General features: G+C 45.8%; 1 protein-coding gene across 1 annotated transcript in view; it reads left to right on the top strand.

The window, feature by feature from the left end:
- The window catches only part of LOC141110155 (indolethylamine N-methyltransferase-like), a 94,189-nt gene extending 77,617 nt beyond the window's left edge, over positions 1 to 16,572 (top strand). The window contains exon 3 of the mRNA XM_073601368.1: positions 16,102 to 16,572. Coding sequence (XP_073457469.1) covers positions 16,102 to 16,525 — 424 coding nt within the window. The 3' untranslated portion in view covers positions 16,526 to 16,572. The remainder of the gene's footprint in view (positions 1 to 16,101) is intronic.
- The last annotated feature ends 10,750 nt before the right edge of the window (positions 16,573 to 27,322 follow it).

The following is a 27,322-nucleotide window of genomic DNA, read 5'->3' as shown; positions in this document are numbered from 1 at the left end:
CCTGCACCCCTCTCTCCCCCCCGTGTCACCACCATACCTGATTCCCCCCTCCCCCCTGTGTCACCAACATACCTGCACCCCCCTCTCCCCCCTGTGTCACCACCATACCTGATTCCCCCCTCCCCCTGTGTCACCACCATACCTGATTCCCCCCTCCCCCCTGTGTCACCAACGTACCTGCACCCCCCTCTCCCCCCTGTGTCACCACCATACCTGATTCCCCCCTCCCCCCTGTGTCACCAACATACTTGCACCCCCCTCTTCCCCCCGTGTCACCACCATACCTGATTCCCCCCTCCCCGCTGTGTCACCAACATACCTGCACCCCCCTCTCCCCCCTGTGTCACCACCATACCCGATTCCCCCCTCCCCCCTGTGTCACCAACATACCTGCACCCCCCTCTCCCCCCCGTGTCACCACCATACCGGATTCCCCCCTCCCCCTGTGTCACCAACATACCTGCACCCCCCTCCCCCCATGTTACCACCATACCTGATTCCCCCCTCCCCCCTGTGTCACCAACATACCTGCACCCCCCTCTCCCCCCGTGTCACCACCATACCTGATTCCCCCCTCCCCCCCTGTGTCACCAACATACCTGCACCCCCCTCTCCCCCCGTGTCACCACCATACCGGATTCCCCCCTCCCCCTGTGTCACCAACATACCTGCACCCCCCTCTCCCCCCGTGTCACCACCATACCGGATTCCCCCCTCCCCCTGTGTCACCAACATACCTGCACCCCCCTCTCCCCCCTGTGTCACCACCATACATGATTCCCCCCTCCCCCTGTGTCACCAACATACCTGCACCCCCCTCTCCCCCCCTGTGTCACCACCATACCTGCACCCCCCTCTCCCCCCCGTGTCACCACCATACCTGCACCCCCCTCTCCCCCCTGTGTCACCACCATACCTGCACCCCCCTCTCCCCCCCTGTGTCACCACCATACCTGCACCCCCCTCTCCCCCCCTGTGTCACCACCATACCTGCACCCCCCTCTCCCCCCTGTGTCACCACCATACCTGCACCCCCCTCTCCCCCCTGTGTCACCAACATACCTGCACCCCCCTCTCCCCCCCTGTGTCACCACCATACCTGCACCCCCCTCTCCCCCCCTGTGTCACCACCATACCTGCACCCCCCTCTCCCCCCCTGTGTCACCAACATACCTGCACCCCCTTCTCCCCCCTCTGCTGGGGGCACCTTATGTAAGGACAGACTCTGCTGGGGGAACCTGATGGCATCTGGTGGCAGGCGACGTGGCAGGTGACACGCTCAGGGGTCCCACTGATTCTGCATTATGGTGAGTTGAATTATTTATATTACAATGTAATAATAGTAATAATGCGCTTCAATCATCCTGACATTATAACAACCATGGTGCCGGGATGATTGAAGTGCTAACACCAGGTGTTTGGAGTACCTTTATCTGCTGATTGTTAAACTCTAGATTACACATTGCTATTATGGTGTAGGATCTGGGTCTGCTGTCCCTCCATCCCCCTCTCCCCCTTTCCCTCTGCATCCCTCATTCATCTCAGACTCTAACCACACCCCATTTAGCCACGCCCATGTAAGCCACGCCCACTATTTCACGTAAACCAGGCCCAATTTTTTGCGCGGCGCATTTTTCCCTTTTTCTATACCACGCCTACAAACGCATGCCCCGTCCCCTAATTGTAGGCTGACTCCACCTACAGCCAAAAAAAGTGTCCCGAATTTTTTTTTCCCAATGTTGGCAACTATGCACGGGCAGATGCTAGCTTACGTAGCTACGATTAGCGGAGTGTAGACTATTCTGGTATCCAAGTTGTTCATTACTCACATCCCCTTAAAGTACTTACCTTACATACACAGAATATTGCAGTTGTCAAGATTGGACTGTTATGTTATTGTTTTTTTACAGGTTAATAGTATAGATACTAGAACTAGCATATAAGTTTCACTTCTTAAGTGACCTGTGCTCTGTCTTTCTGATAACTTACAGATATAGGTATCACTTCTCTGTTGCACATGTAATGCTTACCCCCGAAGGAGGTAAGGTATATCCGTAATTCACGTTTAATACCCAACCCTCGCAGCCCGTAGATTTAAAAGTCAAAGTCCTTAATGCTTTTTCTTAATGCTTGATTCAACAACATAAACTGGGATGGGAGAAGGACTTTCCTTGACATGCTCTTGGGTTGATTTTAGATTTTTCCTTTGTTTCACTGGCAAAGACTCATAACATTGCGGGTGACAGTGATTCAAAACTGGATGATTAATTTTTCAGGGAAGATGGAAGTAGATTTTCTTGATAGAGAATAAACAATAAAGAGTCACTCTGAATAACATCTTTATCTGCAGATACTTTTAAGAACAGTCTGTTTCTCTATATATGTGCTTGCAGCTTCACCGCTACCTTTTTGCCACTACTTACCATCCGCATGGTACTTCCAAGTTGAGCTAAAAAGAGTCACTCTGAATGACCTCTCCCGCTTGACTGATTGGAATCCCGGGGTAATGCTGAACCCAAAGTCACAGGTCACAACCACCTGTCTTGCTGACTTGCGTACCAACATCCCTCAGCCTCTGGACAGTACCCCTCCCGGGGCTTTTCAATCACTTGATCAATAGCCCGTGTGTCGCTCCTAAGCGATCTATCACCCAGTCCTTCAGCTTGTCTCTACTTCTCCCGCAATGTTCCTCTTCTCCTTTGTGGCCCGCTCCCTTCCCCGCAGGGGCGGCCAATGACATCAGCGACTGCATGCTGTAAGATGTTGTCGGTTCCTCCATGAGGACCGGTTCTCCACCCATCTCGCTAAGGTGAAGCCCCGTTGGCTCCCCGGAGGAGAAAATCTCCACCCTCCCCTCCAGGAACCAGGCTGGCTCCCTCGCTTCGCAGAGCAGGTCTGGGCCCGGACACACACTCCAATTCTCCCCGGCACCACGTGACCCCGCTTTTATATGAGAGTCCCGGGATCACCAAGCAAATTAATGATTGGCTGAGACCAACACATAAAATACCTGCCACTCAAATATGGAAATTAACAAAACAGGCCTGCTGTAAGAGCACAAGCCTGTCTAAATTTACCTGTCATAGAAAGCTAGCAGAAAGGGTCACCTACCTGAAAGTAGGTGCCCGCTACACACAATATACATGGTCCTTAACTCTTTTATCTTGGGACATGATGGAGAACCGGGACTAGGTACCTAAACAAGGAATTAGAGACACCTCTCCATACCTTGGCTGCACACTATATCCCCATACTGGGAAGGCTCACACGTGTGTCCACTCTTTCTGCCTTTTTTTTTTTTTTTATGTGTCGCCTTTGACATAACTCAGTAATATTCCCATGCCCAGGAAACATACCTCCACCCCTAAGTACCAACACCTGACAGCGGCGGGTCACCATACTCTCTTATAGACTCTTCTCTGCTAGGTCATTTTCAACCCCCACACAGTAGGGCTATACAGTGTTGGCTTGCAATTGAGTTGGCCCGCACTGATAGCTCCCTGTAACGTCTTACCTCATGTCGTCATCGAGAAGGCTTGATAAATCCCCCCCACCATATTCACCCTAAATAGTAGGTTTAATATCTGGGGTAACCCTCCCCCTTCCAAGACCACCTTAACAATGGCGGAATCAACAGCCACCAAAGTGACACATCAGGATAATGTTGCGCCCTCTTTACAGGTTAAATTATGCTCGCTAAACATACGCGGGCTTAACACACCTGAAAAGAGATCTCAATTGCTATACATATTGCAGAAAGCCAAAGCGCATATAGCCTTTGTGCAAGAAAGACACTTTCATTCAGACAATATCCCTAAGCTACACAATACCCATTTTCCGATAGTTTACCACGCCTCCAATGAAGACTCAAATTCAAAGGGAGTCTCAATACTTATATCAAAGCACTGTCCTATACAAGTGACGGACGTCCAAAGAGATGTCAAGGGGAGATTTATCTTCCTTAAAGGGACATTACACAACAAATCCATCACTCACTCACGAACAAACATCATGTACCATTTTTTCGTTCAACCTTGCAGCAGCTCACGACATTCTACTCCGACATCTTAATTGTAGGAAGCAACTTCAACATCGCTCTCACCCCAGCTCAAGACACTTCCACAGGAGCTTCATCCATGACATATAGAGCTCTATGAGCTATCAAAACCCACCTTAAAGAATTGACTTTACATGATACATGGCGTACGCTCAACCCCAATGAATGGGACTAAACGTTCTATTCTTCTCCACACGACAAATATTCCAGAATGGATTACTTCTTTCTCTCTCAAAATGATCTCGTGTTCCTATCGAAAACATCCATAGACCCTATGGTGCTTTCAGATCATAACCCCATCTCCATGACGTTGACCCTCCAGATGTCACACGTAAAACCCACAATATGGCGTCTAGATAACTCCTTACTGACCGACATTGAAACGACTCAGAAAATAACTGAGCACATTTCAAACTACTTTAAAGAAAATGACACAGACACTACACCTGCAAATATTTGGGCTACACATAAATGTGTGATTCGAGAGGAAATGATTTCCTTAGCTGTCAAACGAGCTAAACTCAGAAAAGCTTGCATATCTGAATTGTCCACACGCATTCAAGCTCTAGAACATGTTCACAAATGTTCCCTAGCAACCACAATCCTGGTTGACCTCATACAGGCTAGAAAAGAACTCTTATGGGGCGTACACACGGTCGGACTTTTCAGCTACAAAAGTCCGACAGACTTTCGACAGACTTTCGACTGACTTTTGGCAGACTTTCTAATGACAGGACTTGCCTACACATGATCACACCAAAGTCTTACGGATTCGTACGATGATGTACGATGGACTAAAATAAGGAAGTTGATAGCCAGTAGCCAATAGCTGCCCTAGCGGCGTTTTTTGTCCATCGGACTAGCATACAGACGAGCGGATTTCTGGGTCCGGCGGAGTTACGACGTAAAGATTTGAAGCAAGTTCCAAATCTAAAGTCTATCAGATTTGTGACTGGAAACGTCCGCTGAAAGTCCGGGGAAGCCCACACATGATCGGATTGTCCGCCGGATTTGGTCCGTCGGCATCCGTCGGACTTTTGTAGCCGAAAAGTCCGACCGTGTGTACGCCCCATTAGAGGAGTTGGGCAAAACATTAAAACGCAAATATCTACTAACACAGAAACTGTTTTATGAGTTTGGGAACAAACCAGGAAAACTGTTAGCGAGAGCCCTGCAACATAAAAAGGCATCTTGGACCATTCACATGATTAAAGATCCCCTAGGACGTGCTCATGTGACCACAGAAGATATTGCAGACGAGTTTGTCCACTATTTCTCTAAACTCTATAACCTGCCTTAGCCTCACACAACGGGATGCATCAACGACAGGACGCCTTTTTAAAACAATATTGTCCAACGCCCATTTCAACTGAGGACTCTGCGAACATAAATCACCCTATCATGGTGGACAAAACCCTTACTGCCCTAAAACAACTTAAAACGGGTAAAAGCCACCGACCGGATGGCCTAAAGGTGAGCTATTATAAGACTTTTTCTAACATACTCACCCCCCCACTTCACCAAGGCATTTAACTCTTTATCATCATCTCCTCAAGCTAACAAAGATATCCTCGAAGCCCACATAACACTCATACCCAAACCAGGCAAAGACGTCACGATAGTATCTAACTAGCGACCCATATCCCTTTTGAATGTGGACGTGAAACTTTACGCTAAAATTCTTGCTAACTGCATACTACCCCTACTCCCAAACTGATCTCATTGGACCAGATAGGTTTTATCCCTGGACGAGAAGCCAGGGAAAACACCATAAAAGCAATAAACATTCATCAATGGCTCACAAATACCTCCACACAAGGCTTTTTTCTTTCCCTCGATGAAGGCGTTCGACAGGGTGGCATGGGACTACATGTCGGCTACATTACAGGCTATGGGTTTCCCAGCCCACTTCCTTCACTTAATAATGGCATTATACTCTACTCCCACAGCCAAAATTAGAGTCAACGGCCGCCTGTCGAGCGCCTTCTCCATCTCGAACGGCACACGCCAGGGATGCCCCCTCTCCCCCCTAATTTTTGTGCTCACTCTTGAACCCATGCTACGCAAAATAAGAGCGAACCCAGACATTAAGGGCATTAATGTTCTAAACAAAACCTGTAAAATCGCAGCGTATGCGGATGATTTTCTTCTCTTCCTCACTGACCTCATTACCACCACTCCCAACCTGCTTAAGGAATTTAACCTCTTTAAATCTATATCTAACTTACAGATAAACTTTGCAAAATCAAAAGCACTAAATATTTCCCTTCCTTCCACATTGGTTTCTCAATGTCAGACCAATTTCCCGTTTGGATGGGAACCACAAGCCCTTACTTATTTAGGTATACAAATCTCAGCAAAACTGACTGAATTGTACGACAGAAATTATGGTCCAATAATCAAAACTATCCAACAAGACCTCCACAAATGGTCACCGGAGAATTTTTCATTGTTTGGTCGTTTAGCAATAATAAAAATGAACACCTTGCCCAGAATCTTATATCTTTTTCAGACAGTCCCAACTAAAATCCCCTTGTCTTTCTTCACTCGTTACAAACGAATCTGGAGGAGTTTCATTTGGGCAACTGGATCCCCGAGAATTAGTTGGAACAAAATGACTATCCCCAAAGGGGGATTGGGCCTCCCTGACCTACACAAATATCAATGGGTGTGCCATCTCACCAGAATAATAGATTGGCATATCCACAGATCCACTAAAGACTGGGTTACACTTGAAGATTCCTTTACACAAGTACCGCTTTCACATCTAACCTGGATTAACTACAAATCAATACCCAAGGCAAAGCTTACGCACCCGCTTACAGGCGCCACACTTTTTATTTTCAAAATGGCTTGTAACACTTTAGAGCTTCACCCCTGACCTGGTCCAATGACACCTTTAGTTCAAAACCCTAACTTCCCGCCTGGCTTCTCAGAAGGTATCGGGTCTCACACATACCTCGAATCGCCACTTAGAGCACAACAAATGTTTCAGAACAATGACATTGTCACATACGCTACTTTATCCTTTCAATCCCCGGAACGCAACATTCCCTTCTACAAATTTTTACAAATAAGACACTTTTTAAACGACACCAAACCTCTCTCACAATGGTTCAGAGACTATAACCCTTTTGAAGCACTATGTCTAATCTCTTCGGTATACTCCCTTTTATTTGACAGAAATGATCCTAAAACCAACCCGATCATCCAAAAATGGGAGAGAGAACTCGCCTTAGACCTTCCCAAAGATGAATGGGAAGGAATTTATGATCATATTCATAAAGGATCCGTTAACATCTCAGCCCAAGAAAATGGCTATAAAATCTACTCGCATTGGTATCGCACACCTAAGAGAATTCACACATACCACCCTAGTGTCTCCCCGCTATGCTAGCGATGCAACTCGACCTTAGGCACACTACTCCACATCAGGTGGGATTGCCCACACATACAACCATTCTGGAAGAAAGTCCATGACAAATCACTACGTACACTCCTGACTTTTCGCCGGCCCGATACCTGCTTCATCACACGTCTATTCCGTACTCGGCGTACAAGAAATCACTAACACTCCACCTCATTAATGCCGCAAAACAATGTATACCTGTCCTATGGAGAAGCACCACTCCTCCCAAAATTACTCACTGGCTGCAACGTGTAGAACGCATAGCAGACATGGAAAACCTAATACACCAAGCGAGAGAAAATCCGACGAAATACCGGAAAACATAGAAATGCTGGCTAAACTTCTGTGACTCCTCGGATTTTCAGGAGCTACAATGCAATGCATGACTTCTTCAAGTAATGGAAATAAACACTTATCCCATACTTAAGTTTACATGTTCCACTGAGACTAAACTTCCTCCCCCCACACCTACCCTTCTTCCTCTATCCCTCTGTTCGGTACGCACCAGAACATGCAAACAGGCAAAAAATTTGTTTGAACACGCGAACACCGTTAAAGTCTATGGGACACGAACATGAATAATCAAAAGTGCTAATTTTAAAGGCTTATGTGCAAGTTATTGTCATAAAAAGTGTTTGGGGACCTGGGTCCTGCCCCAAGTGACATGGATCAATGCAAAAAAAGTTTTAAAAACGGCTGTTTTTTCGGGAGCAGTGATTTTAATAATGCTTAAAGTGAAACAATAAAAGTGTAATATTCCTTTAAATTTCGTACCTGTGGGAAGTCTATAGTATGCCTGTAAAGGCGCGCATGTTTCCCGTGTTTAGAACAGTCTGACAGCAAAATTACATTTCAAAGGAAAAAAAGTCATTTAAAACTACTCAAGGCTATTAATGAATTGCCGGTCCGACAATACACATAAAAGTTCATTGATAAAAACGGCATGGGAATTCCCCACAGGGGAACCCCGAACCAAAATTTTTTAAAAAATGACGTGGGGGGTCCCCCTAAATTCCATACCAGGCCCTTCAGGTCTGGTATGGATATTAAAGGGAACCCCGGCCAAAATTTTTAAAAAAAAATGGTGTGGGGTCCCCCTCAAAATCTATACCAGACCCTTCAGGTCTGGTTTGGATTTTAAGGGGAACCCCGCGCCAAAATAAAAAAAAAAATGGCGTGGGGTCCCCCCAAAAATCCATACCAGACCCTTATCTGACCTGGCAGGCCGCAGGAAAAGAGGGGGGATGAGAGAGCGCCCCCCCTCCTGAACCGTACCAGGCCACATGCCCTCAACATTGGGAGGGTGCTTTGGGGTAGCCCCCAAAACACCTTGTCCCCATGTTGATGGGGACAAGGGCCTCATCCCCACAACCCTTGCCCGGTGGTTGTGGGGGTCTGCGGGCGGGGGGCTTATCAGAATCTGGAAGCCCCTTTAACAAGGGGACCCCCAGATCCCGGCCCTCCCCCCTGTGTGAAATGGTAAGGGGGTACAAAAGTACCCCTACCATTTCACAAAAAAACTGTCAAAAATGTTAAAAATGACAAGAGACAGTTTATGACAATTCCTTTATTTAAATGCTTCTTCTTTCTTCTATCTTCTATCTTCCTTTGGTTTCTTCCTCTATCTTCTTCTTCTTCTGGTTCTTCCTCCGGTGTTCTCGTCCGGCATCTTCCTCCACGGCATCTTCTTCCCTTCTTCTTCTCGGGCCACTCTGCATCCACCATGATGGGAGGCTCCCGCTGTGTGATGCTTCTCCTGTTCTGATGGTTCTTAAATAATGGAGGGCGGGGCCACCCGGTGACCCCGCCCCCTCTGATGCACGGGGACTTGATGGGGACTTTACTGTGGCATTCCCCATGATGTCAGAGGGGGCGCGGTCACCCGTTATGTAACAGGTGACCCCGCCCCCTCTGACGTCACAGGGAATGCCACAGGGAAGCCCCCGTCAAGTCCCTGTGCATCAGAGGGGGCGGGGTCACCGGGTGGCCCCGCCCTCCATTATTTAAGAACCATCAGAACAGGAGAAGCATCACACAGCGGGAGCCTCCCATCATGGTGGATGCAGAGTGGCCCGAGAAGAAGAAGGGAAGAAGATGCCGTGGAGGAAGATGCCGGACGAGAACACCGGAGGAAGAACCAGAAGAAGAAGAAGATAGAGGAAGAAACCAAAGGAAGATAGAAGATAGAAGAAAGAAGAAGCATTTAAATAAAGGAATTGTCATAAACTGTCTCTTGTCATTTTTAACATTTTTGACAGTTTTTTTGTGAAATGGTAGGGGTACTTTTGTACCCCCTTACCATTTCACACAGGGGGGAGGGCCGGGATCTGGGGGTCCCCTTGTTAAAGGGGCTTCCAGATTCTGATAAGCCCCCCGCCCGCAGACCCCCACAACCACCGGGCTGTGCATCCGTTATTGACAGTTTTTTTGTGAAATGGTAGGGGTACTTTTGTACCCCCTTACCATTTCACACAGGGGGGAGGGCCGGGATCTGGGGGTCCCCTTGTTAAAGGGGGCTTCCAGATTCCGATAAGCCCCCGCCCGCAGACCCCCACAACCACCGGGCAAGGGTTATGGGGATGAGGCCCTTGTCCCCATCAACATGGGGACAAGGTGTTTTGGGGGCTACCCCAAAGCACCCTCCCAATGTTGAGGGAATGTGGTCTGGTACGGTTCAGGAGGGGGGGCGCTCTCTCATCCCCCCTCTTTTCCTGTGGCCTGCCAGGTTGCGTGCTCGGATAAGGGTCTGGTATGGATTTTTGGGGGGACCCAACGCCTTTTTTTTTTTTTTTTTGTCCGGGGTTCCCCTTAACCACTTTAAGACCAGTCTCGTTTTGGATTTTAGGTGTTTACAAGTTTAAAACAGGTTTTTTTGCTAGAAAATTACTTAGAACCCCCAAACATTATATATTGTTTTTTTTCTAACATCCTAGAGAATACAATAGCGGTCATTGCAATACTTTTTTTTGCACCATATTTGCGCAGCGGTCTTCTAAGTGCACTTTTTTTGGAAAAAATTCACTTTTTTGAAAAAAAAAATAAGACAACAGTAAAGTTAGCCCAATTTTTTTTTATATTGTGAAATATAATGTTACGCCAAGTAAATTGATACCCATCATGTCACGCTTCAAAATTGCGCCCGCTCGTGGAATAGCGTCAAACTTTTACCCTTAAAAATCTCCATAGGCGACGTTTAAAAAATTCTACAGATTGCATGTTTTGCGTTACAGAGGAGGTCTAGGGCTAGAATTATTGCTCTCACTCTACCGGTCGCGGCGATACCTCACATGTGTGGTTTGACCACCGTTTTCATATGCGGGCGCTACTCACGTATGCGTTCGCTTCTGCGCGCGAGCTCGTCGGGACAGGGCGCTTTAAAAATTTTTTTTTTTTTTTTTATTATTTATTTTATTTTATTTATTTTTTCACTGTTTTTTTTAAAAAAAAAATTTGGATCACTTTTATTCCTATTACAAGGAATGTAAACATCCCTTGTAATAGAAAAAAGCATGACAGGTCCTCTTAAATATGAGATCTGGGGTCAAAAAGTCCTCAGATCTCATATTTAGACTAAAATGCAAAAAAAAAGTCGTTTAAAAAAATGACACAAAAAAAATTGTGCCTTTAAGAGAAGTGGGCGGAGCCGTCGTAATGACGTCGCTCCGGCCGTCACATGGTATGGAGACGGGTGGGCGCCATCTTGGCCTCACTCGTCTCCATACCAAAGCAGGGAAAGGACCCGATCGCCTCCGCCGCTACCGACGGCTCCGGTGGGGGGGTGGCACCTCTCCCGCTGCCGATAACGGTGATCTCGCGGCGAACCCGCCGCAGAGACCACCATTATCGTGTACGGAACCGCCCGCTGAAAAGATGGATACCTCGGTTGTGGCAGCAGCGGCTGCCGTTACCGAGATATCCATCTTCAAAAAAATGACGTATATATACAGTGGGCGGTCCGGAAGTGGTTAATATCCATTCCAGATCTGAAGGGCCTGGTATGGAATTTAGGGGGACCCCCACATGATTTTTTTTTTTTTACATTTTGGTTCGGGGTTCCCCTGTGGGGAATTCCCATGCCGTTTTTATCAATGAACTTTTATGTGCATTGTCAGACCGGCAATTCATTAATAGCCTTGAGTAGTTTTAAATGACTTTTTTTCCTTTGAAATGTAATTTTGCTGTCAGACTGTTCTAAACACGGGAAATATGCGCCCCTTTACAGGCATACTATAGACAACCCCCAGGTACGAAATTTTAAAGTAATATTACACTTTTATTGTTTCACTTTAAGCATTATTAAAATCACTGCTCCTGAAAAAACAGTAGTTTTTAAAACTTTTTTTGCATTGATCCATGTCCCCTAGGGCAGGACCCAGGTCCCCAAACACTTTTTATGACAATACCATGCATGTAAGCCTTTAAAATTAGCACTTTTGATTTCTCCCATAGACTTTTAAAGGGTGTTTCGCAGCTTTTGAACTTGCCGCGAACACCCCAAATTGTTCACTGTTCGGCGAACTGGCGAACAGCCGATGTTCGAGTCAAACATGAGTTTGACTCGAACTCGAAGCTCATCCCTAATCCCTAATTTCTCATGTTAACTCTCCATGCAGTAAGGAGAAACTATCTCCTTATACTATTGCCCCAACCTTCCTAAGCAGGGACTACCTAAAGGTAATATGTAAAAATATTTTTTCTGACGGCTACTTATTTACGACTTACTTTACCAAACCATCTTGCTTATGGTGAAGGCCAGTTAAGCCAATGAGTATACCATTACTATGGATTTAAATCCTAACAGCTACAATCGCCCCTCCCTAACACAGTATGATCACGTCTGGGGTGTTGGGGATATGGGATGGCCCGCTTTTGTTTACCAGACACTCTGGTGCAAGATTTCTGAGAAATACCCTCCTAAGCCGCATGGCAGCGACATTGGTGTTCACCATACTCTACGCTTACCATGAACAATCTAAGTATAGACTGTATTTCAAGTGTATAGATGTGCTATTTCTGAAAAGTGTTCTTTATTGATATTTGTCCAGTACACTGTAAAACTATCTATACCTGATGTAATGATTACAAATCTGTTGTGCTTGTTTGTATAACTTGAAATTCTAATAAACTTTTTGGAAAAAAAAAACAAGCTTATAAAAAAAAGTGAAAGTTTGATGGATGATTGTTAATCTGTCCCATTACTTTTGGTCCCTTAAAAAGTGGGAGGAACATATACAAACTGTTGTAATTCCTACACCGTTCACCTGATTTGGATGTAAATACCCTCAAATTAAAGCTGAAAGTCTGCAGTTAAAGCACATCTTGTTTGTTTCATTTCAAATCCATTGTGTTGGTGTATAGAGCCAAAAAGATTAGAATTGTGTCGATGTCCCAATATTTATGGACCTGACTGTATATACAGTATCTCACAAAAGTGAGTACACCCCTCACATTTTTGTAAATATTTTAATATATCTTTTAATGTGACAACACTGAAGAAATAACACTTTGCTACAATGTAAAGTAGTGAGTGTACAGTTTGTATAACAGTGTACATTTGCTGTCCCCTCAAAAGAACTCAACACACAGCCATTTAATATCTAAACCACTGGCAACAAAAGTGATTACACCCCTAATTGAAAATGTCCAAATTGGGCCCAAAGTGTCAATATTTTGTGTGGCCACCATTATTTTCCAACATGTCCTTAACCCTCTTGGGCATGGAGTTCACCAGAGCTTCACAGGTTGCCACTGGAGTCCTCTTCCACTCCTCCATGATGACATCACAAAGCTGGTAGATGATAGAGACCTTGCACTGCTCCACCTTCCATTTGAGGATGCCCCACAGATACTCAATAGGATTTAGGTCTGGAGATGTGCTTGGCCAGTCCATCACCTTTACCCTCAGCTCCTTTAGCAAGGCAGTGGTAATCTTAGAGGTGTGTTTGGGGTCATTATCATGATGGAATACTGCCCTGCGGCTCAGTCTCTGAAGGGAGGGGATCATGCTCTGCTTCAGAATGTCACAGTACATGTTGGCATTCATGGTTCCCTCAATGAACTGTAGCTCCCCAGTGCCGGCAGCACTCATGCAGCCCCAGACCATGACACCCCCACTACCACACTTGACTGTAGGCAAGACACACTTGTCTTTGTACTCCTCACCTGGTTGACGCCACACACACTTGACACCATCTGAACCAAAAAAGTTTATCTTGGTCTCATCAGACCACAGGACATGGTTTCAGTAATCCATGCCTTTAGTCTGCTTGTCTTCAGCAAACTGTTTTTGGGCTTTCTTGTGCATCATCTTTAGAAGAGGCTTCCTTCTGGGACAACAGCCATGCAGACCAATTTGATGCAGTGTGTGGCGTATGGTCTGAGCACTGACAGGCTGAACCCCCACCCCTTCGACCTCTGTAGCAATGCTGGCTGCATTCATATGTCTATTTCCGAAAAACAACCTCTGGATATGATGCTGAGCATGTGCACTCAACTACTTTGGTTGACCATGGCGAGGCCTGTTTTGAGTGGAACCTGTCCTGTTAAACCACTGTATGGTCTTGGCCACCGTGCTGCAGCTCAGTTTCAGGGTCTTGGCAATCTTCTTATAGGCTAGACCATCTTTATGTAGAGCAACAATCCTTTTTTTCAGATCCTCAGAGTTCTTTGCCATGAGGTGCCATGTTGAACTTTCAGTGACCAGTATGAGACAGTGAGAGTGATGACACCAAATTTAACACACCTGCTCCCAATTCACACCTGAGACCTTGTAACACTAACGAGTCACATGACACCGGGGAGGGAAAATCGCTATTTGGGCCCATTTTGGACATTTTCACTTAGGGGTGTACTCACTTTTGTTGCCATTGGTTTAGACATTAATGGCTGTGTGTTGAGTTATTTTGAGGGGACAGCACATTTACACTGCTATACAAGCTGTACACTCACTACTTTACATTGTAGCAAAGTATTATTTCTTCAGTGTTGTCACATGAAAAGGTATAATAAAATATTTACAAAGATGTGAGGGGTGTACTCACTTTTGTGAAATACTGTATATATTAATACACCGCCTGAAGTGTATTAGAAACAGTACACCACAGAATGCAATGTAGATATAGGCTACACTGGATGCAGAGTGTGTATGTGTGTGTGTGTGTGTGTGTATATATATATATATATATATATATATATATATATATATATAGATCTATATATCTATATAGATCTATATAGATCTATAGATATATAGATCTATATATATATATATATATATATATATATATATATATATATATATATATATACATACATAGATAGATATCAAATACACTGCCACTAACTGAATAACATGCCTGCTTAATTTAAATCAAGCTATTGCTCTGTCCATACCAACAACACTACACAGGGCCGCCATGTAGGCAGCCTTATATAGTGTGGGGTGTGGACTTAGTCCCCCTGAGCCATGATTGACCAAAGGCACCCTGCCTTTGGCCAATTATGGCTTTCTCAGCAGAGCGTGCTGTGATTGGCCAAAGCATGCAGGTCAGGTGCATGCTTTGGCCAATCATCATACAGCAATGCACTGCGATCTCGCAGTGCATTATGGGGCATTCTGCGACGCTCAAATTTTCCATGAATGCCCCATAATGTTTGCTGTTGGGCGAATGGGCAAACACCCAATGTTCGAGTCGAACTTACTGTATGTTCAACCCGAACATCAAGCTCATCCCTATTTCTAGCTTATAACGGGCTGTTGCTGAACTAACTAAAGACTGTTAGTTCCCCCAGGAGTGAACCAGCAGTAGCTGTACAAGGGAACCAAGTTTGTGCAGGTGGAAGGAAGAGAGGAAATCTGTCAATTGGGAGGAAGTTGTCCCTGGTTTTAATTGTTGGACATTTTCAAGTTGGGTATCCCATAATCCCTTACCCAGGGCCATCTTAATACAAGGGCACTCCTGGGCATCATACTTGCCAACTGTCCCGGATTTGCTGGAACAGTCGTGCTTTTTACTAAACTGTCCCAAGATGGCCGTATCCCGGGAAGCATCCCAGAACCTATACTGTGCCCTCCTGATCCTAATATTGTGCCCGTCTGACCCCTCCAGTACTGTGCCCTTCTGCATTCCTCAGTGTACTGTGCCCTTTGTGTTGATTAGTCTTTGATTTTTTAAAATTGATTTTATTTAAAGTACTAATGAATATATGTTTAATTCTATGAACTATTTATACTTTATTTCTTGAAAGTAGGTGCGTAAATTAGGTGCGTAAATTGAGGCAAGCTGGTAGGGGTCCCAGTGCATTACTTTGCCCAGGGGCCCATGATGTTATTAAGATGGCCCTGCCCTTACCCCATCCAAGTTATCATCCCCTAATAAAACAACAAATAACAAGCCAAAGGTCTGATCACTGTGTCTGGATGTGAGAAGGAAATGCTGTGTGACTGGCTGTGTAGTAGTGGGGAACCCTGCCATTAGCAACTCCTACAGGGGTAGTGCTACACTAGTATGACAATTTTATTTTAACTTGTCAAATTACAGTCTAACTGAATTTTGGCAGAATTGCTCATCACACCACATCACTTTATATTGAAATATTTCCTGTAATGTCCATATTATGTTTTTTTTTCTTTCAGAGATCAACTTCAGGAGAAAGAAATGCTCCTAAGGTCATCCATCATGCAGATTTTGAGATGTGATTTTGAACAGGAAAACATATCTTCCCCGGTGCTACTACCACTTGCTGATTGCATTATCAGTGCATCAATACTGGAAGTTATCAGTAAAAATGAAGATGAATACATGAAGAATCTGGAGAAGACAATAAAGCTGCTAAAACCCGGAGGCCAACTGTTACTTATTGCGGTATTAGATACAACGTACTGGTCTGCTGAAGCAGAATGGTTCCATTGTTTTAAATGTAATGAGGAGTTTGTGAAAAACGCCTTTGGTAAGGTGGGTTTAGTCATTGATTACTGTGCAGTGCAGAGGAGACGCAATGTCAGCGATCTCACTGATTATAAAGCTATGCTATTCATTGTAGGATGCAAAGGGGAGTAGATGATTGGAGCCAAATAAACCTAAATAGAATTATGTAATGACCTACTAATGGCAGTCAGAAATCACAGCAGTTGCACTAAAGTCAGCAATGTTATTTTGCATTAATCTGTGTTAAATTGTTTTAACAAATATCACTATCTTAATAAAGATCATTCAGAATATAAATGTGTGTTGACTTGTCTTGGAGCAATATTGTAAACCTAAAAGTACAATATCAGATACAGTGTATGGACAATATATTAGAAAACATAAAAAAAATAACATTATCAGGTTCAATACCTAAACATTATTAAAAGTTTGTGAGGAGAAAAAATATAGGAGATTAAATTGAGTGTTAAGTGTTGTACAGGACGGCAGGGATGGGTCCTGGATGGCAGCTATATTTCCCCACTATTTGGGTTGTGGTCCCTTTAACCACTTGCTTACTGGGCACTTTTACCTCCTTTCTGCCCAGGCCAATTTTCTTTTTTTTTCAATAAATTTTTTATTATTAATAATAAAAATATATCAGACACAACATTTGCATCAAACATTACATGGGATAAAGGTAGAAGGGAATTAGAAGTACAAGTAAATCTGAGGCTTAGCTTCCTAAAGCAGGACTTACAAGCGAGATAAATAGAATAAAGCAACGTTAGTGCAAAACCTTAAAACAAGTCAAACGAATCGGCTTGGGTTGTCATGTCACAGTTGCTAAAACGAGATAAGAAGATCATACCGCAGAATCAGAAGACAGGAGGAGGCAGGGTTATAGCAGGGCTTGGGGGGAGGAGTATTGTTATGGAAGAGAAAGAACTGTCTTGTATACACAAGGGTTCAGGGAGCAGGCGAGGTATCCGCCACCCACCCCAACTGGAAACACACTGCGGGCGAGGGACCCCGCCTACTCCCCGATCCCCCAATCTCAATCACAGCCTCCCCCACCAGAGGCCTCAAATAATCTTGTTCCTTTGTAGGAACAATGTATTCCCTGCTTCGCTGGTCTCTATTATCAAGTGGTTAACCACCTTAGCTACGTATCCTCAAACTGAAGGAGAGCTATTTACAATAGAAAAGCCCTAGCTTCTTGAAGCCCGGGGTTCATTAAGGCATTACTTAAACTCTCCAAGTAAGTATTAATAGGTAAGAGTCAAGGTCAAACTTCTTTCAGATACTTTAAACCGTGAATCTCTGGGAATGTAAGGATGGGGAAGAAAGACCAGGAGAAGGGGAAGGGAGAGGGGTGAGAGGAGAATCACAAGGGAGGAGGAGTATCCACGGAGTCACTCAGAGAGCCTGTAGCCCTGGTAAGCTAACGCCAGGGCATAAGGAAATATGGCAAAAGTTGGCCCAAGGTTCCCAAGTTAGTTCGAAAGTACGGGTTTTGTCTTGTATAATGCTAACAATCTTCTCTTGCGCCATAATCCAAGATATTTTATGCATCACCGCTGCAAAAGAAACCCTACGCTTTTTCCAACAATTGTTTTTCCAGGCAATTGTGATTTTGGTGCCCAGAAGGATGAGAAATATCAATTTCTGTGTGCATTTATCTACCTTTTCCACTGTCATGTTCAGTAGAGCTATCTCTGGAGATTGGGGAATATGAACAGAGGTTATTTTACGTATTACTGAAAAAATTTTGTTCCATAGACTCCGTATGCGAGGGCAGGCCCACCATACGTGAAACATTGTTCCTACATGGCCAAAGCCTCGAAAACACAGCGGGGAAGCATCAGGATATATCTTTGCAAGAAGAGAAGGGACCCTGTACCACCTCATGAGTACCTTAATGCTACCCTCCATGAGGGAAACATTTAATATACCTTTAAAAGAGCGCTGAAAGCAGGAGAACCATTGATCGCTATCCCACGAAAAATCCAGGTCCTTTTCCCAAGATAAGGTGTATGGGGGCTTGGACGTTACTGACGCCAGTGAAGCATATATGACGGAAATCCCCCCCCTCTGATCCATTGCACCCGCACACCAAGACTCATAGTTAGATATTGAGGGGGGTATTGCTTTGTTTGGCCAAAGGGAATGAAGGAAATGTTGTATTTGCATAAAGCGAAAACGTTCAGCCTGAGGCATTTCAAGCCTGCTAGTACAGAAAGCTAGAGTGAGAGGGCCTGTGGAGGAGAAATAGTTCCCTTTTCTAAGTAATCCCTTATTCAACCACCAACTAAACGCTAAGATGTTCATTCCTGGCGGAAAGTCAGGGTTATGAAAAATATGTGTTAGGGGTTTAAGGGAGGAAATCAAGGAGGGGATTTTATAAAGTCGGTCACATAGGGCCAAAGAGTGTGACAACGTGGGGGCAAGGATGGGCGGTCTCGATTTAGTAGGAGACCACAGCAAAAAGTCAATCATGTGGAGAGGGACTGCTTGACGTTCCATTGAAACCCAATCAGGCTTCGGGCCTTTTGAATATACGACGGAGATTTGAGCTAACTGAGCTGCTTGATAGTACCACCAAATATTGGGAAGTGCCAGACCCCCTTGTGATTTAGACCTGAAAAGGATGTTTTGAGCGCAGCGACTTCCCTTCGGGCCCCAAATAAATTTTATGATTTTGGACTCGAGTGGGTGTACTTGCGATTTTTGGATTGGGATGGGCAAGGATCTGAATAAGTAAAGTATGCGTGGGAGGAGAGTCATTTTAACCGCATTTATACGGCCCAGCCAGGATAGATTGTGATTATCCCAAAGGGAAAGGTCCGATATCAATTTGCGGAAGATGGTCGGATAGTTGGATGAATAGACGGAGGCTATACTTGCCGTGAGATGGACTCCCAGGTAAGGAAGAGAGACCTCATTCCATGAAAATGGGAAGTGGTTTTGTAGGCTACTTAGAATATTGGGGGGGACCGTAATGTTCAGGGCGGAGGATTTGGATACATTAACTAGCAGACCCGATATTTCACCAAACTGATCAAGTAAAGAGAAGATATTAGGAGTGGAGACTAGAGGGGATGTCATGAAGAGCAATAAATCGTCCGCAAAAAGGGCACATTTGTGCTCGTGTTTGCCGCATGTCACCCCTTTAATATCGGGATGGTTCCTAATCGCAACAGCCAGGGATTCCATGGCTATGGCGAATAGAAGGGGGGAGAGAGGGCATCCCTGCCTAGTTCCTCTTTCTATAGCAAGGGGCTCGGAGTAATAGCCCTGCAATCTGACCTGTGCACTTGGGCCAGAGTACAGGGTTCTGAGGATGCTCAAGAATCGTGGACCAAAACCCCACCGTTCCAGGACCTGGAATAGGTATGGCCAGGTAACTGTGTCGAAAGCCTTCTGCAGGTCAATGGACAACAGATACCCATGTTGTGGGGGACCCCTATCCCATTGAGAATTGAGTAATGAAATGATATCGACTGCTCTCCTGATCTGGTCAGGACCTTGTCTCCCCGGCCCACCTGGTCCTTATTGATATAGAGAGCTATGCAGGACGCTAGCCGGTTGGAGAGAACTTTAGTTAAAATTTTTAAATCGTTGTTGATTAAGGAGATAGGACGATAATTAGCAACCATAGTTGTGTCTTTGCCGGGTTTTGGAATGACCAAAATGAAGGCAATATTTAGAGCTTTATCCAGGGGAGAGCCAGACCCTAGGGAATTAAAAAATCTGACTAAATAGGGAGCTAATATGGGACCAAATTTTTTATAATAGCCAACGGAGAAGCCGTCCGGGCCCGGGGCTGAGTTTTGTTTCAGGTGTTTAATTACCGCGAGCACTTCGGATTCCGTGATTGGACCCTCTAGAAGTTCCGAATGGTCCAGAGATAATTTGGGAAGGGATAGGTTGTCTAGGAAGTCTGATATGGAATGGCTAGATGTTACTTTTTCCTTTTTATATAGTGAAGTGTAGAAATCGTGGAATGTTTCCATTATCCGTTTTGGGTTTTGGGTAAGATCGCCTGATGGGGTGCGAATTTTGGGGAATGCAACCGATCTCGGTTTAGGTGACAATTTGGCTGTTAATTTAGTTCCTATTTTGCCAGTTTGGTGGTAAAAGCAGGCACCTGACCACCGGAGCTGTTTCTCAGCCTCGGAGGTAAGGGCAAGGTTTAGAGAAGTCCGCGCATTTTCCAGCGCCGCTAGAGAATCTTTGGTGGGGTTCCGTTTGTGGGCTCCACATAGAGATTGGAATTTTAACCGAAGGTTATTGATATCAGCCGTACGTTCTTTCTTAAGGTTAGTGGAGATTTGAATAATTTTTCCTCTGAGTACTGCCTTATGAGCAGCCCACAGCGTCTCCGGAGAGACCTCTTCAGTATCGTTTAAACGGAAGTATTCCTGTAATTCTTTTGCTAGGATCGAGCATTGGGTTGGGTCACTGAGGAGCCCTTCATTGAGGCGCCATATAAATTTGTTGCCCGGGTTGGAGGATTGCTGTATATATAAGACAACCACCGAGTGGTCCGATATAGGGGTGTCCCTAATAATTGCTTTGATGGCCAAGGGGATGTTCTGTGATTGAATAAAAATATGGTCGATTCTGGTGTAGAGGTGGTGCGGGGCGGAATAATGAGTGAAGTCCCTGGATCTAGGATTCATTTCCCTCCAGATGTCCACAAGGCCCAGCGAACACAGTGTGGAGGCTATTTTAGTACTTTGTTTTGGGGGTTTTCTAGATCGGGGAGGACCAGACCCCGATTTGTCCAGTGAACTATCAAAAGGGAGATTTGTGTCTCCTCCCATTATGATTTTCCCCTCAAGTTGTGGGCCTAGTGTGGACATCATTGTGGAGAAGAAGGAAGCCTGGCCTTTATTCGGGGCATAGTAAGAAATAAAAGAGTGCATGGATCCCTCAATCGTGCCCTTTACTAAAAGAAACCTGCCCGCTTGGTCTTTAATAACGTCAGTGGGAGAAAATTTAAGATGTTTTGCGAAGCTAATTGCAACCCCTTTAGTCTTATTATCAGCATTGGAGAGAAAAAACTGAGTGTAGTGACCGTGTAGGAAGGAGGGATTGTATGAGGATGGAAAGTGAGTTTCTTGTAATAAAAGAATTGCTATTTTTTGTGATTTGTAGAGGTTAAATAGTTTGCTTCTTTTGACTGGAGAATTCATTCCCTGCACATTGTGCGTGGCTATGCAGAGGGGGTGAGGGGGTATCAGTGTGTCAGAGTGCATGGATCAGGAGGGGGGATGAGTGCCCCACACAACTAGAGCCTACCTGGGAATTCAAGAGATGTACCTGCGTCCAAGCCTCCATGGCCCAAGTTCCTGGGATTCCTAGTAGCAACTGCCTCTTGTGGCTCCTGAGTGACTCCGGGGATAGGTGAGAGGAAGGGGTGAGGAAATGAAGTAAGGTTGACCATGGGTGGGAGAGACCAGACATGTCAAAAGCAATATGGAACAAAAACCATATCCAAGAAAACATTTCAGTTAAAACTGAGTAACAATCAAGAAACCCTACAGGAGGGAAAGGTGGGTGTTTGCCTCCTGCAGGGTTTTCCCTTAGAACAAGAACCCCCCCAAATGGGGTCATGGAAGTGTCTCTGAGTGGGGGAAAATACCACTCGGAGACTCGTGGAGGCGAAGTGCAGCCACTCCGGCCAAACCGTCAAAAATAAAACCAAAATTGAAACCATGAAAAAACATACTAAGAGGAGTCCTGAGAATAAAGAAGCAAAAAGTAAACATCTCAGCATCCAAAAAAAGGAAAATCTTAAAACGAGTCTGGCTAGGATTCTGCCAGGAGAAAACGGGGGTTTAGGAAGTCAGCGTCCCATTTTCAAAAGACTACCGCAGGAGGTCCTGGGGAGTAAAAAAAAAGGGTTGATTTTGTTGATAGTAGACTGTTTTTCATGGAGGGCGACCATCTTTGGATCTCTTGGCATGTTGCTTGTGCCATAAGGGTTGGATGGGACTTGAGGGTGGTGGTCGTTTTGTTGATTGAGGTGTTCTGGGATCCATAACGGCAGGTGGGGCAGGCGAGTGTGAAATAAGGCCCAGTTGCAACAGGAGCCTTTCTCCTTCTCCGAAGTTTGTGAAGCTGTATGATTTATTTAGGTAGGCAAAGTTGAGGCGAAAAGGGAACGACCATCTGTAAGTGATTGATTTTTGTGATAAGCTGCTCAAGAGAGGCTTCAAGGATCTCCGTTTCTGTATCATTAAGGGGGAAAGATCCGCAAATATTTGAATCGGATGCCCTTGAAAGGAGAGATTTTCTGTTTCCCTTGCTCTGTGCATAACATCCTCTTTAACTCTGAAGAAGTGGGGTTTAACCACTATGTCTCTGGGCAAACCGTCCTGGCGCGGAGGTTGTAAGGCCCTGTGTGCTCTGTCCAATTCCAGTCTGTAGTCAGGAATGTCCGGAAGTAAGTGTTTGATGAATGAGCGAATGATTTTATCTGTGTCCTTGAACGATTCTGGAAGGCCCCTTAGCCTAAAATTGTATCTACGAGACCTATTCTCAAGGTCGTCGAGTTTTGAGTATGCCATGTCCAGTTGTTCATGTAATTCTTGGATCCTGTCAGTGTTCTGGTTGGCGACTGCTGCGATTTGATCAGTCTTAGTTTCAATTGCCTCAATTCTTATGCCCAATTGCTGCAGGTCTGCCTGTATAGTGGTGGTGATTTGTGAGGCATTTAGTGCTAACCCTCTTGAGAGCATGTTAGAGAAGGTATCCATTAAGGCTGCGAAATCTGTGGGGATAGGGCCAGGAGGAGCAGACAGAGGGCTGGATGTGGAGCGTCTCTCTTCCATCTGGGTCAGGGGGGGAACTTCCATAGAGCTACATCCTAGTGAATCAGTGGGGGATGCTGGAAATATCCCATCCTGGGGATTACTCACTGTTGGTGGGTTTATCTGGTCTTCATGTGAAGGCAGGGGAGGGAAGTCTTCCAGGGATGCCGCTGGATTCTTTATGGGGCCTCGTGCGGCGCTGGCGGCCGCCATTTTCGAGTAGGCCGCGATCCGAGGTCCGGGATCCAGGAATCGGGTTAGATCCCGTCTGGCAGAGCCCCCGATCATGCGAGGGGGTCCCTCAGGACTCCGAGAGGTAGGGAGGGGGTCCGATGTGCTGGTTCCGCTGCTTATCGTGGCTGTGGCGGAGGATGCCGGCCGGAGTGGAGCGGAGCTCTCAGAACGAGCGACCGTCCATGGAGCTACTGCGCATGTGCCTGCCCAGGCCAATTTTCAGCTTTCAGCGCTGACACACTTTGAATGACAATTTGAATGACAATTCAGCACGGTCATGCTACACTTTACCCATATGACTTTGTTATAATTTTTTTCACACAAATAGAGTCTTTTGGTGGTATTTAATCACCACTGGGTTTTTAATTTTTTTTCTAAACAAAAACGAAGAAAGACCGAACATTTTTCAAAAATATGTTTTTTCATAGTTTGTTATAGAATTTGGCAAACATAATTTTTCTCCTTCACTGATGGGCATTATTAGGCTGCACTGATGGGGACTGATGAGGAGGCACTGATGGGAACTGATAGATGGCACTGATGTGCACTGATAGGTGGCACTGATGGGCACTAATAGGTAGCACTGGTGGGCACTGATGAGGCTGCCCTGATAGGTGGCACTGATGGGCACTCATAGGTGGCACTGATGGGCTCTGATAGGTGGCACTGATGGGCACTCATAGGTGGCACTGATGGGCTCTGATAGGAGGCACTGGCAGAAGGCACTGATAGGCAGCACTGATAGGTGGCACTGATGAAGAGGCACTGATGGCTACTGATTGGCAGCACTAATGGCCACTGTTGGGACTGCATTGATAATCGGTACACTGATAATCGGTGCCCTTATTATTAGTGTTGATGTCCCTTTAACACAAGCCGGTTTTTGGCTTCCTTCTTCTCTCCTAGCGCTGTCAGTGTGAGGAAAGAAACACAGATAACGGCTTGTGTTTACATCCATAATCAGCTGTCATTGGACACAGCTGATCTTGTGGTAAAGGACCACTGTGATTGGCCCTTTACCCCAAACTGTGATCAGTGAGTCTGAACCCGAGGGAGAGAAGAGGACTGACTTATGGTCCCCTCTGGATCAATAAGTCCTCATTTGGGACCCGAAATTTGGAGATTCAGAGAGATGTTTGGGTGAGAAAGAACTTCCAACCCTTATTACAAGGACTTTTACCCTGAAAGGGTTCACCCACTTGCATCAGAGTCTAGAAAAGGAGGAGGAAACACTCAGTGCCTGTCTGTGAGGTGAAGTAGAGAAGAAACACAACAAAATGAGCAATGTGGGCTAGTGCATGGCTGAGACAAGGTTGCTGAACTCTGATGACCTTCTCTTTGGGACCCCTTAGGCATTCGGGAGATTTCAAACACCCTGTTAAAGTAGAAGTGTGACTGGCAGTGAGCAGAACGTTTATGTTTTGTACCAACAATTGTACATTTTTTGCTTCCGGAGGACCAGCTGTTTTTTCTGTTGACCTGTTTTTGACCGTAAAAGGAACTGTTTGCTTTTACTAAGGTGCTCCGGCTCCAATATCACAGTGTATATATAATAAATAAACTACGTTTTGTAAATAGCATGCCAAATAAATTACTTTGAATATTAATTAAATATACACATCATAGAAACTAAAAAGTAAATGTTAACATTATCACAAAAGGTGACTTTCTTTAGTTATACTTTTTCGATTCTAAAATGTGTTTATATATGTAGTAATAACTAATTTGTTATTACTATAATTAGATAAAGCTTTAGACTCCTTTCACACAGGGGCAACTTTGGAATCGCCCCAAGTCGCCCCTAGTCGTCTCAAGTCGCGCTACATGAATAAATCAATGTAAGTGAATGGATCCGTCTTAATGCACACTACTGCAGTCTCTAGGACTTCAGAAAAGGTTCCTGTACTACTTCAATCCGACTTCTAGGTGACTTGTACCCATTGATTTCAATGGAAGTCGCCTCCAAGTCGGATCCCCATTCATAATGAGGCAACTTTACAGGAAAAAGAAATAATTTACCCAGGAAGAGTGACCGTGATATGCCAGTGCCGAGCTGGCTCACTCATGAGCAACAAGCAATACTGACATGTGTTTGGTATGAATCATGAGGGGGAAATCCATGCCAAATTTTAAATAAAAAACCGGCATGGGTTCACCTCCAAGAGCATACCAGGCCCTTAGGTCTGGTATGGATTTTAAGGGGAAACCCCCTATGCCGAAAAACGGTGTGGGGGTCCCCCCAAAATCCATACCAGACCCTTATCCGAGCACGCAGCCCGGCTGGTCTGGAAAGAGGGTGGGGATGAGCGAGCGCCCCCACTCCTGAACCATACCAGGCTGCATGCCCTCAACATGGGGGGTGAGTGCTTTGGGGAAGGGGGGAGCCCTGCGGCCCCCCACCCCAAAGCACCTTGTCCTCATGTTGATGAGGACAAGGGCCTCTTCCCGACAACCCTGGCCGTTGGTTGTCGGTGTCTGTGGGCAGGGGGCTTATTGGAATCCGGGAGCCCCCTTTAATAAGGGGGCCCCCAGATCCCGGCCCCCCACCCTATGTGAATGAATATGGGGTACATCGTACCACTAGCCACTCACCTAGGGGAAAAGAAGTGTCAATAAAAAAAACACACTACACAGGTTTTTAAAGTAATTTATTAGGCAGCTCCGGGGGGTCTTTGTCCAACTTCGGGGGTCTCTTCCGACTTCTCCGCTCTCTCTGGCCTCTTCTCTGCTCTCTCCGGCCTCTTCTCCCGGTGTCCGGTTCTTCTCCCGCTCCCCAGTTCTTCTGCCGGGCTCCTCCGCTATCTTCTGCTCTTTTGCCGCTCTTTTGCTAGTGGTGGCCCGGTTTTCTTCGTCGTCTTCTTCCCTCTTCTCTTCTTCTGATGTTGACACAATGCTCTCGCCTGCTGTAATGCCGTGTACGCGGTGCGCAATGACTTATATAGGCATGGGGTGTGGTCACCGGGTGACATCACCCGGTGACCACCCCCCATGCCCATATAAGTCATTGTGCACCGTGTACACGGCATTACATCGGGAGAGAGCGTCGTGTCAACATCGGAAGAGAAGAGGGAAGAAGACGACAAAGAAGACCAGGCCACCGCTAGCAAAAGAGCGGCAAAGGAGCAGCAAAAGAGCATAAGATAGTGGAGGAGCCCAGCAGAAGAACCGGAGAGCGGGAGAAGAACCGAACGCTGGGAGAAGAGGCCGGAGAGACCGGAGAAGAGGCCGGAGAGAGCGGAGAAGTCGGAAGAAACCCCCGAAGTCAGAAGAAGACCCTCAGTCCTGCCTAATAAATTACTTTAAAAACCTGTGTAGTGTGTTTTTTTTATTGACACTTCTTTTCCCCAGGTGAATGGGTAGGGGTATGATGTACGCTATACTCATTCACATAGGGTGGGGGGCTGGGATCTGGGACCCCTTTATTAAAGGAGGCATCCAGATTCCAATAAAGTCCCCCCGCAGACCCCAACAACCAACGGCCAGGGCCGTCGGGAAGAGGCCCTTGTCCTCATCAACATGGGGACAAGGTGCCCCCAAAGCACCCACCCCCCCATGTTGAGGGCATGCGGCCTAGTACGGTTCAGGAGGGGGGCACTCGCTCATCCCCACCCCCTCTCCTGACTGGCCAGACTGCGTGCTCAGATAAGGGTCTGGTATGGATTTTGGGGGGACCCCCATGCTGTTTTTTTGGCGTGGGGGGTTCCCCTTAACATCCATACCAGACATAAGAGCCTGGTATGTTCAGTTCCCCATCCTGGAGGCGACTTCAAGTTGTGTTGTAAGTCACGCTGAAGTTGCCCCAAGTCATGCTGTGATTCATACTCAAGTCGTGTCCAAGTTGCCTCCCAAAGTTGCGCTGGAAGTCGTGTTGCCCTGTGTGAATGGGCTCTTAGGT

The sequence above is a fragment of the Aquarana catesbeiana genome, linkage group LG10, assembly GCF_042186555.1.
Source record: "Aquarana catesbeiana isolate 2022-GZ linkage group LG10, ASM4218655v1, whole genome shotgun sequence".
NCBI lineage: Eukaryota > Metazoa > Chordata > Amphibia > Anura > Ranidae > Aquarana > Aquarana catesbeiana.
This window is presented reverse-complemented; position numbering and strand designations above follow the sequence as displayed.